This window comes from Ammodytes marinus (genome assembly GCF_949987685.1).
Source record: "Ammodytes marinus genome assembly, chromosome: 6".
NCBI classification, from domain to species: Eukaryota; Metazoa; Chordata; class Actinopteri; order Uranoscopiformes; family Ammodytidae; genus Ammodytes; species Ammodytes marinus.
Genome location: NC_137235.1, coordinates 34,485,960 through 34,498,036, shown reverse-complemented (window position 1 = coordinate 34,498,036; position 12,077 = coordinate 34,485,960). Strand labels below are relative to the sequence as shown.

The following is a 12,077-nucleotide window of genomic DNA, read 5'->3' as shown; positions in this document are numbered from 1 at the left end:
TCTCACACCTCCTTATCGTCTTATTAAATTATAAATTTTATTATAAATGCACCCCCCCCCCCACCCCGACTGGAATGCACAACTAGCCGCTTAATGCCCAATGCAGATTCGAATTCATTCACAATATAATTAGGGGACGTTTTAGGCTATTTTAAGTTTCAAGTTCACGTGAGACACGACTCACACAATGAGTTGTAGGTGCTTGACATACACACTTTCGAGACATCCTTTTCGTTTAAGCCAAATATTCATTACAACACTATAGCCTACTTAAGACAACCCAGAACAACTTCAGTGGATATACAGTAGGCCTACCAATGCAACTTAATCCAGGCAATCAAGGCACAATTAGCAATAAAATAACACAAAACACAACACACATAGCTACACAGACAGTTAAGGGAACAGTTAACCCGCGCCGGGAGAAGGTGTGTATTTTACTCACTATTTGTAGAGGAAGCTTAGCTGAAGTTTGCCGCTACCAGCTAGCCACTCGGTGCAGACATAGTTCTCCTCACGGAAAGTGCGATAAACTTTCTTTCTCTCCACACGCATTGGCCTGCCGTCAGATTTGATTTTTAATGGCTTCTCAATTGGCAGTTTGGTAAAATAATTTGTTACTAAATACTCAAAATCTCCACCCTCCATAACTGTTCTTGCTAATATGATAACAATGCAAACATGCTAATCTCCCGCTATTGTTATTGTTGTTAAATTTCAGTGACGTTGATAATGATGCTTTGATTTGATTGGTGTGAAGGCCGAGTGGCTTCCCTTGGCACCCTCCTGACACCCTCCTGACCAATCACAGGAGGGCAGTGTCCTCACCTGATTGGTCAATTCTTTTTCTTTTTTTTACCAAGGGAAGCCAGCTCGGCCTGGCTTCCCTTGGCTTCCTCGCAGACATACAGTGTGCAGTGTCGTGTTTCGCCGCGTCTTCAGAATCTAAATGTAAAGGGGCGCTGTTTCGCGCATTGTGAAATGCTCAACGTGAGGAGAGAAATGGGGAAGAAATGACAGCAACACAGCACCAAAGATTACCGAAACTGTTAATATAAATGTTTTTATTGGATGACAACTACAGCCTAAAAAACAGGGAAGCCTGGCTTCCCTTGGCCCCCGGGGCCTATTGCATAAAACTAGGATAAGGGATTAACCTAGGATATTTCGGTTATCCTGGCTTGCGTTAGCCATGATCTGGTTGCATAAAAGCGGAGGGACATAAATTACCATGGAGATTTATCCTTTACGTTTAGCCTGGTCGGGACCAGGCTAAACGTAAAGGATAAACTTATTCTGTTGCCTGATTGGCTCAGTCAGCTGTCACTCCGATCTGAAATCAAGGTGTTTAACAGTTATTCCATGATCTTCCGTGTATTGCTTTATTTTCATTAACCTGTTTTAAGGTACCACATAAAAGACTGCATTGTCATTTAGTTAAATAGTTCTTCTTTTTTATTTATTTAACCTGAACCATTTATAATTAACTTAATTATAATTAGATTAAGATGCAATGATATAAATTATAATAATTTATGTGATAGTCTGTTCATATTGCAGGCTATATTTATACAATTGATTATCGATGGCAGATGACGTTGCAAGTGTGGGTCAAATAAATTCACTTTGTACTTATAACTATATCGAGGTGCATCTGAAACAAAATTCAATATCAATGAAAAATTCCTTTTTTCTGTAATTGAATTCAAAAAGTTAAATTTAAATATATTCTAGAAATTCATTACACATGAAGTGAAATTAATCTAGAATAAACATACTTTTCAGAAGGTCGACATTTCTGTATTATAAATCCTGTTTCTGATTGGTTGTATGTAACATTCTAATATTTTGAGATACTGGATTTTTTATTCCATGATCAATCAATCATCCAAAAAAAGGCCTGACATATTTCACTTCTTGTAATGAATCTATGAAAGTTTCACTTTTTGAATGGACTTTCCATGATATAAATTTTTTTAGATGCACCTGCAGACTGCTCACTGTCAACTATTTTATCATAAAACAATGCAGGGACATCAAGAACAGTTGGCAGAGAATACATCTCCTGTATGAAATGAACTGCCCCCTGACTTACGGTTTAAACTAGCAAGGCATTGTGGGAAAATGGGCCGTCTTTTCCATTTTTCCATCAGTAAATCTGTGTTCGATCTTTGGGTCTACTTCTGAAAGCTGTGGGCTGGCACTTAACAGAATTACTTACACCTGGCTTGACAAAGCAGCCCCTTTACATCCTGGATTGGCGTTTATGCAACTGACTAATCCAAAGTGCCCAGGCTAGACTTTGTCAAGGCTGGCTTTATCAATCATCCTGGATGTCTTTATTCCACTTTTATGCAATAGGCCCCGGGAGAAAACGCCACTGAAAACAAGAGGTCTAAAACACAGATGATGAACACAGGACTGTAAAAATCTAGTTCAATATCTAACCTGTAGAGGGCGGTTATAAGCTTAACAGCGTCTAAACTGCCTGAATCTTATAAGAAGAAGAAGAAATTCTTCATTGCTTGAGTATACTTCAACTGAGAACGTTTCGACGCAGCTCGCATACACAATCGATCTTTGAGTAGAGAGTATGCATGAGTATGTAGGATGTAGGACGCTAGTATGGCAGTTCAGACACGGCCAAAGACTAACATACTGCCATCTTGGATTCAGGCCACACCCCCTTTATGAGCTGGGAGAGAGAGTGCTGTGATCGGGGGAGAGAAAATGCTGATCGTCACCTGTCAGTCAGACCTAACACTGGTTTAACTGTTTAGGCTTGCTGTTTTCTATTTAAATCGTATACATTTTAATATGAGTAGTCTTATGAAACAGAGAATACTTTCCACCATCCTCTGTTTGGATGAGGAGTTATCGCGGCTCCTGCAAACACACACGGAGCAAGTTGTAGGCTGACGTGTGCGCATGAAACGATCCGTAGGAGATAAAAATACAGCGAATCAAGTGTTCGCCTAATCTGCTGCCACAAACGGGCTCTCCTCCCTCTGTTCTGATCATTTTAAGTCACTATTTTCGTACAGTTTCGGGTAAACAGAGACGGAAAAAGCAGTTTCTCTTCCGTCTTCTTTGTTGCCAAGGCGACGAGTCCCGACGATCTACTATCTGATTGGCCCTTTGAAAAAAGCGGCGGTGACGTCCCCACCGCCTTTCTGAAAAGTTGAACTTTTTTCAACTTGCAAATCTCGAAGCGGCCGCACAAAAAGGCAAAAACGCTGGAAAAAAAACGCTGGGCGCTGCGCCTTTTCTCCGAGCGGCCGCCTTTTCCCGAGGCGGCCGCTTCGCATTGGGAATCAATTGAAAAAAGGCACTTGCGGTGGGGAAAAGGCGGTAGGTGGACACGGGCCTTAGTATACTCAGGAAAATTACAAAGTAAATGGAATGTAGAAGAACTACAAAAGGTACCCAACCTGTTTTTTCATGGGGTCCAAATACTTTTCACAACGACACCCAGACAAAAGTAGCAGGTAGCTACCTACATGTGTTTTCCGTGAGCAGGAATGACTCAGGAAATATAATCCAGACAAAACTGTTTAATATCAAAACCCAATCTTGTCACCATTTGGCACACAAAGGGTTTATAGGATGGATTATGTTTGAAACAGTCACACTCCGCTGTGCTCAATCTGAAACATTTTGAACATTTCTGCTTTTCTACTGCTTTTTAAATGGCCGTAAGCGGAGCCGCGGCTCTGTGTAAACACCCAACTTTGAATAGATATTGACATAAATATCTAAAAATGAAGTTTAGTTTAGTTAGGTTCTTGGCTTCCAAAGACCATGGGCCCCCTAAGTGGCTGGGCCCTAGAAAGCCTTCCCACTTTCTACCCCTTATGGACGGCCCTGGCCACGATAACATTGGAGAGGGGGGCCCTAATCAAATTCGGCTTAGGGCCTCATGAAGGCTTGGGCCGGCTCTGCTCCCCGGTTATTATTAGTCGTCAAACCAGAGTTTTTCTGTGCGGCGGCTCACACCGGCGATGTCTCACTGTGAATTTCGCCGTTACCCACCATAGAGTTCCACGCCAGGTTTCACCAGGTGAATCGCTGCTTCGCTCGCGCAAGGCTTTTGTGTTTAGATCAGGCTTGCACAAGTGTTTTAACTTTATGCTGAATAAAGCATTGCATGGCACTGTTTTTCATCCAGTTTGAAAAATTGCTCCCACACTGGACTCTGCACGCACCTTACATAAATGCTCCTTCACTGAGCTCACGAACAGACGTGAACTTGCATACACGGGTACGTTTCTCTTTACTCCCGTTTACAAACGCGCAACTCTTAAACAAATTAATGAGCATAATACTCTTGTGGCAGTTCAAATGTATGTAGTTTTTTCACCAAATCGTGAAGTATCCATTTGGAGGGGGCCCGAAAAAATGCGGTATGCCTAGTGTAATCTTTCCTTTTAATCCGGGCCTGAGTGTCACCAGAGGGCGGGAAACAATGTATTTTAATATAAAAAAAATCTGGGGGAGACCCCCATACCCCCCCCCCCAATTTCATTTGGGAATAGAAATCCTAAACTCTGTGTTTCTAAAGGCAGGCTAAGGTGTAAAATGTTTTTTGCCTTTGCTGCACCTAATGCAGAAACAACAAAATTGTAAACTAACCACGGTGTAAGCCATATGTTTAATGAACAAATGCTATGCTGCATATTCAAGAAGAGGCTAGGAAGGAATCATCACAGTATACCCACTACAAAAAACTAGACTACACCACTGAAGCTGCAGCTCCCCTCGTTTTATATACCATCTAAGAGCTCCCCCTGCCCCTGTCCGGAAGCGAAGCCATTGGCCTCGCCCTCTGTCCATAGGTCCATAGCGTCCATAGCCCTTGTCACTACACGATCTGAGGAGCCAACCATGTCTAGTGCTAGTAACGCAGGAGCTCAGCCGCACTTTGAACAGTTTGACATGACCGATCCTTGTCTACATGAAAGATTATGTTCATACAGATGCACTGACAGCCACAAGCTAATGGAAACGGCATGTTCACAAATGCAGCAAAAGATGGAGGCTACTGCGAAAATCAGTGAAAACATTAGTTTCAAAGTTTGACTTCTACACTATTAGCTTCCAATCCTTTGTCTTGTTAAAAACGAGGCATTACTAGACAGCTGTGGTTAATACAAATAGATTATTATGAGCAAAAGATGGAGGCTACTGCGAAGCTACCTCGGGAGCTAACGGCTAAAAATACCACTAAAATCAGTGAAAACATTAGTTTCAAAGTTTGACTTCTACACTATTAGCTTCCAATCCTTTGTCCTGTTAAAAACAAGGCATTACTAGACAGCTGTGGTTAATACAAATAGGTTATTATGAGCTAAATCTGGATGCTTGTCCCAAAGCTAATAGCTGTACACCAGTCAGGCAAACATACCAATACAAATATTTATTTTAGTTTCACCATTTGAAAAAAAGCACAAGTAGCTTCCTATCTGCTGTGTTATTAAAAACGAGGCATTTGACTGCTGTGGTTAAGATAAATTAGTTGATTATGAGCAATCGGCTTCTGTGTTGGTTTATGCAACATTCAGCATGCTTTGCTGTACTACAGGCATCTTGTCGCTTAGCGGGGAAAACAACATGGCGGTGAAGGAATATTTTTCCAGAGGATCTCAGGGCCGTGGACCAATAAGAAATAGGGGGGTGGGGTTATCATAGACTACTGCACGGTGGACGTTTCTGGTTACTAATGGGGGGATGTGGGGGGATGTGGCTTTTTGACGTCAGAAACTGAGAGAATTCTGACTCGAGTAAATTGGGGGGAGGGGTGGAGGTTTTCAGAAAGGGGAGAGTGAGAAAAGGAGAGTTTTCTTTTTTTTATATACTTTGGCAGTCTCTAGGCACACTGTGGACACACATTTATGTTCAAAACATCGAAAAAGTTCCTTTTGCATAATATGGGACCTTTCATGTCTTTCTTTAGTAACACCTGTCCTAAAAATAAAAAAGCATAACACTTTCTAGTGATTGAGTTAGACATTTTAGCAGCCTCTCCCTTCAGGGTAAGACATAAAATAAGTATATGGAATAGCTGAAAAAACCATCAATATTGCATGCATTTACATAATGATTCATTAATCTTGTTCAACTCACTTTTAATGGTTGTTCAATAATGTCTGTTTTAAGACCCCCGATGGCATAATTTTACCACTGGATCCAGTTTCTCTGAACGCAGGCATCCACTCTGGAGGTTTCCAACTCGGGGAAATCATTAGGTGAATATTTTAATTTACTTAACTTTACATGTAACATTGTAGGGGAGAGTGGGGTGAGTTGTGCCAGTGGGGAAGTTGTGCCACAGAAAACCATAGAAGAAATTGGAAATGTGACCACATATTTAAGAAGAGCCATCCATTTGACTCATCCTGTAAAGAAGGGAGAAACATGGAATAAGATATAAGCACATTTAAGCTCAAAAAACAGTTTTTTGCCTTTTCGAAGTAAAATTTCCATGATCAAGGTTTTCTGATTATTGTACACGTTTGAAAACATTTGACACATGTTTTAGTGCTTTAGTATGCTACACTTTGTGTCTATCTATATAGTTAGCACGATGTCAGCCCTAAACTGCTGCATCATGCTTATTATACAAAAGTCTGGGGTTGGGGTGATTTGTGCCAGAGGGCCTGGGGTGAGTTATAAGTAAGTAGGTAAGTAAAATGTATTTATAAAAGCACATTTATAACAGTTTGCACTGTCCAAAGTACTGAACATAGTGCATTCAGTAGGTAAAAAATGAAGGTAAAATAACAAAAAGAAAAGACATAAGCCCCAGACATCCACATATAAACAAAGATAGTAGTGGAGAGGTAAGATTAATGGTGAGGAAAAACCAGGGTGTACATATGGGTTTTGAGCCTTGATTTAAAGGCAGAAATGGAGGGGGAATCGCATATGCCAGATGGCAGTTGGTTCTACAAGGGCGGAGCAGCTAGTGCAAAGTACATTTCTGAGAGTTGTGCCATTGGCATGGCTGTATACGCTGGTCACCAAAAGAAAGTGATTGTCTACAGTAGCTCAGAAGAGACTGACATCTCTGTTCCACTTAACGACACCACTGATGAGAGTTCAGATGGCCAGAAAGATGATGATGGTGACTTTGTCATTGTGAGCTTGGCAGGTAAAACCATTAGATCTGCTAGGCCTTGTTTAAGAAAAGTGTCCTTCAATCTTTGTAAAATATTTACTTTATTTACTTTAAATAAACCTTAAATAAGTGATTGTCTAATGGATTGGTCTTGAATTACAGTTTATGAGATATATATATCAATGGCACAATTTACCCCATGGTATTCTCTCCAGTGGCACAACTTACACCACACCAGGGGCAAGTTATGCCACAAGACAACTTTTTCCAAAAGCTATATTTCTTAAACAGTTTATTTCAGATCCAAAGTTATTGTTGCCGGGGATGCATAACACCCTGAAATATATGTACATATTTGAGTAGGAGACTTTACTGTCAAGGCCTCACTTTAAAGTCACTTTGAGTAAAAAGTGGCACATCTCACCCCACTCTCCCCTATTTCCATACATTTTGTTTATAAGCAATTCCTTTGCATGAAATGGTGGATAATGGGTAAATTATACCAATATATGTACACCTTAAATCATTTAAGATTATGCAAAGTGTATTTATCTTAACACATTAATTTATGTTTTATTCAACACATTTCCATGTTGCTAATTGAGTATTTGGACAACTAAAAATATCTTCCACTTGGTTGGTATAGTGATTCTTGGATTCTATTACCCCTCAGTCACACTAACTGCAGAGGCATAGACTACAGTATTATGTAATTAGCTAAGTGGGGAAACTCGTGAACTCCCCCCCAGCAGTACTTGTCACTTATGATTTAAAAATTTAAATTTCTGGTTGGATGAGAATTGTCACCACTGTCATATCTGTCCATTAGCCAAGAGAGGGTTAGCTTTGTGTAGCATAATCACAGGAAACAGGGAGAAACAGCTAGCAGGGCTCTGTCCAAAGATAACAATTAGGATGTTACCAGACAACCAATATACGAGCAAATAAATAGTCCAGTATGGTAATATCTCATATATTTTTTGATCCAAATATTAATTTTAAATAGACAGACAGACATTACAAAACAATTGTACACGCAGGAGCTAAAATATAACATTCATCTGCTTCATGTCTGAAGTCTGATCCCTGTGTCACCGTCAGTCCTTGAATGTTATGAATATTTAGATTTTAAGTTTGATTATTAAAATGTTTGTGTGTGTGTAATGTATCTCTTAGTCCAGGACTGTGGAAGGTGGTAGCAAAGTTCCAGAGCAACCCACAGCAGAGCTTTTCGGCAGATTTTGAGGTCAAAGAATATGGTAAGTCCCTCATTAGCTGTTGGTCTACTCTTATTCAAAACCTAAAAAGACGATAACTGAAACAATACAATCAAATGTTTTAGTGCTGCCCAGTTTTGAGGTGAAGCTGACGTCTGGGAGCCCTTTTTTCTATGTCGACAGTGAAGAGCTCACCATCAACATCAGAGCCACGTATGTGAACATGTGAAGGTTTTTGTTGTGTGTCATTAGAGTCCTTGTAGATCGACAGTAGGAGAAAATAACGGGAGAAAATGTAGAGGTTATGTCGGTGCTCTTGCTGTTTTAGTCAATTGTTGTCACTTCATTGTGGGCTTTAACATGTCTTTCTCTTGTGCTCTTAGGTATCTGTTTGGTAAGGAAGTGGATGGGGTTGCGTATGTGGTGTTTGGGGTTATGCAAGAGGGTCAAAAGAGGAGCTTTACAAGTTCACGTCAGAGGGTTGATGTAAGCATATATTTATACTTTTGATACATCCCAGTCTGTCGAACAGTTTTCTAGTTGATTGGTTATTCTATCTCATACATTATACATTTTGGGGCTTGCCCTATACCAGTGCTGTAAGATTCTAAAAACTCAAATATTTCAGTGATTACCTGTTACTCAGATGGCAGCAGTCATTTTTGTTAAATTGTTGAATTTCCAATCTGTAAATATTATTATTTGTGAACGGTGTTCAGAACAAAGCAGGACGGATGCAAGAATTTACCCATTCTTATGAACCTCCAGCTGTTCACTGACTGTATATCTCTACTACATTAGTCTACTGTATATCAAGATGAATTTTCATTTCATGTCACATTAGATTGAGAAAGGTAATGGCGTGGTCACACTGAAGAGAGAGCACATCACGCAGACCTTCCAAAACATCAATGACCTGGTGGGGAGTTCCATATACGCAGCTGTCAGTGTGCTGACGGAGAGCGGTAAGAAAGAAAGGCTGACGATTATATGTGATTGATAGCTGCTAAAAGGGGTCAAATAACTCTTAGCTTGATTAGGGTCCAAAATTACTCCCTACAAGTACAAGAGGAAAACAATCTCCAGAAGATATTAGTATGGCGCCTCCAGGCCCGGCCCTGGGCATAGGCAATATAGGCAAATGCTAGGGGCGCATCCATCCGCAGGGGGCGCCGCTACAAAATAAAAATAAAAGAAATGGGCTACCAAAACTTTATTTTAATTTTTTTTACTAATACTGTTAATACTATAATTTCAAAATATGAGTTAAGCTTAAAATATGACAACTACTGAGGATAGACAAACTATAAAAAAAATTGAAGCGCCCCCCTCTCCTCCGATAGACTCTTCCAGATTTCTGCCGATCAGCCAGGTATCTGAACCATGAACGGTAACTTCACCGGTCGGAACCGGAAGGAAAGAGCGCACACCATGTCAAAATGACAAAAGCTCTCTCGTGCCAAGGGAAGACTGAAAAGGAAAAGAAGAGGAGGAAAAACGTGACAAAGACAGAGGTAGGCCTACAGTGACGTTAATGTGATGAATAAATAGTGTGCTGCATTGTTTTAGCCGTTGTAGGAGCAGTGTGTTAACTTGCTAGCTTACTTTTGGAAGATGGATGGGTAACGTTACTCCCAGCTTAAATTCATCAGAGGCATTTATAAAGTTTTTTCATGTAGCCTACATCCCCTGTCATAATTTGCCAAAGTTTGCACTGCTTGTAATGGTTATTAGAAAGCTATTCCTTTTCCACTATAATTAATGGTTGTCAATCTTGGGTTTATTGTGTTAGTTTACATCAGTGTTAAAAGTGCACAGTATAATAACTGTTAATATTGCATACTTGAGGCAAGTCAAGTTTATTTGTGAGGCACTTTTCAACACAAGGTAAATCAAAGTGCTATACATAAAGCCATGAGATATCATCAGAAGGCTTGATTCTGATTTAATAAAAAGCAGTAGCAAACTTTTCCGTTTGATTGTACCTTACCTAGGCCTTTAGCTTTCCATTAGTTACTGCTTCTCTTCACTCTGGTTGGATGCTAAACTGCATTTCATTTTAATGACAAGAGTTTAATCTTATCTAATTTCCATTTTAAAGCTTTTCACCATGTATTAATATAAATAATGTAACAACATGTATACTTCTCTTTTCTCTTCAGGTTTTCATTTGAAATACTTTGAGCCACCTGTCCTGCAGACATCTTCTCCACCTTAGCACAGCCCAGTGATGCAGCATGAGGAATAAAGGCTTCACCAATAGACCCAAAGGCAAGAGTAGTCAGGCTGTAGCAAGGTGAGGTGAGCTTGTTGAGATATGAAGATGAGGTCTTAACATCTAAATGTAGACAGCTCTCTCTGTTGGAATCAAGTTAAATAGCAGTACAAAGCAGAGGTCTCTTGTCATTTAATTTTGTAATATAGCTTTTGTGTGGAATAATATTCAATGCAAAGTTATGATTTATTGAAACTATACTTGTAATAGATTATAATTTTAAATGTTACCGTCTGCATTTTTTTGTGCAAATCGTAATATTGTATTCATTTTTTAATGTTATGTCACTTGTTTTGTAATATGTTTTTTTATTTTGTGGGTTATTTTCTATCTAAAATAAAATGAAATGTCAAAGACAAAGCTATCCAGTTCTGTGTGAGTGTATGAACAGTGGTGGACCTGACTGCAATGCAATGGGGGGCGCCAGCTAAAATCTTGCCTAGGGCGCCAAATTGGTCAGGGCCGGCCCTGGGCGCCACAACTATACCTACAAATTACAAAAAACTAGAAATGTGAGTTAAGAGTTGTGTAGCTGCAGTCCATCTATATCTGTGTGGGTAATGAGATTTGAAAATGTGCAATGCAATTCCTAGATGTGTAATGATATTTGTGAATGTTTAAAGTATTTCGCGAATGTATATTAATTTGTGTGCGATTCTGTGGGTACGAAATCCATTTGTAAATGTGTAAAACTTATAAAAAAGAAAATACAAACCCGTGTTCAGCTTTGCATGTAAGATTTGTAAATGTGTAAACACATCCATAAATGCATGCATAACTGTACACATAGATCTGCAAATGCGTTATGGGTATACGGTGTACAGTAGTTCTGTTCATGTGCACATGATATTAAAGGCATGCTCAGCGATTGTTATCCAGCACCTTTTGTCAAAATAAGCTAATTCCTACTCACCATCCGCGTAGTGTGTTTGCACTAGAAAAAAGTTGGGGGCTTACACACACTCCGTCAATGGTGATATAAGCGCTGTGGCTTTGAGCTAGCAGCTGTCCAGAACGTCGGGGATCGACGTTTTTGGGGAACGGTTCGGCCCAGGTCACTCAAATATTGCCAAATTTGCAAATCTGAATACATATTTGAAAACGTTCCTACACATTTAAAAATCTAAATTATTTACAGTTACACAACTCTCCACTCATATTTGTTAATATGGTTTCAGCTACGATAATGGCCTCTTATAACATGACACATTTTCGGTATCAATCAATAAAGAAGACAGTGAAGAGATTTATTAGTGGAAAAAGAAAATTGTTTTGTGTTTCAGGGTCGTGTGTGAATGTGTTTGTGTTTCTATATCAACTCACAGGTAGTGAAATGGTGGAGGCAAAGTTGAAAGGTATCCAGGTTGTCACGTCACCTTACACCATCCACTTCAAGAAAACGCCCAAATATTACAAACCGGGAATGTCCTATGATGTTGTGGTAAAGTACTCATTCACATATACATAT

The 12,077-nt window shown here is 39.7% G+C and overlaps 1 protein-coding gene across 1 annotated transcript in view; it reads left to right on the top strand.

Moving 5' to 3' along the window:
- LOC307251549 (complement C3-like) overlaps positions 1 to 12,077 on the top strand; it is a gene marked incomplete at both ends in the record, with an annotated part of 58,748 nt that overhangs the window by 13,397 nt on the left and 33,274 nt on the right. The window contains 6 exons of the mRNA XM_080028917.1: positions 6,157 to 6,245; positions 8,294 to 8,376; positions 8,460 to 8,547; positions 8,718 to 8,820; positions 9,179 to 9,299; positions 11,935 to 12,050. Of these exons, the coding sequence (XP_079885043.1) occupies positions 6,157 to 6,245; positions 8,294 to 8,376; positions 8,460 to 8,547; positions 8,718 to 8,820; positions 9,179 to 9,299; positions 11,935 to 12,050 (600 nt within the window). The remainder of the gene's footprint in view (positions 1 to 6,156; positions 6,246 to 8,293; positions 8,377 to 8,459; positions 8,548 to 8,717; positions 8,821 to 9,178; positions 9,300 to 11,934; positions 12,051 to 12,077) is intronic.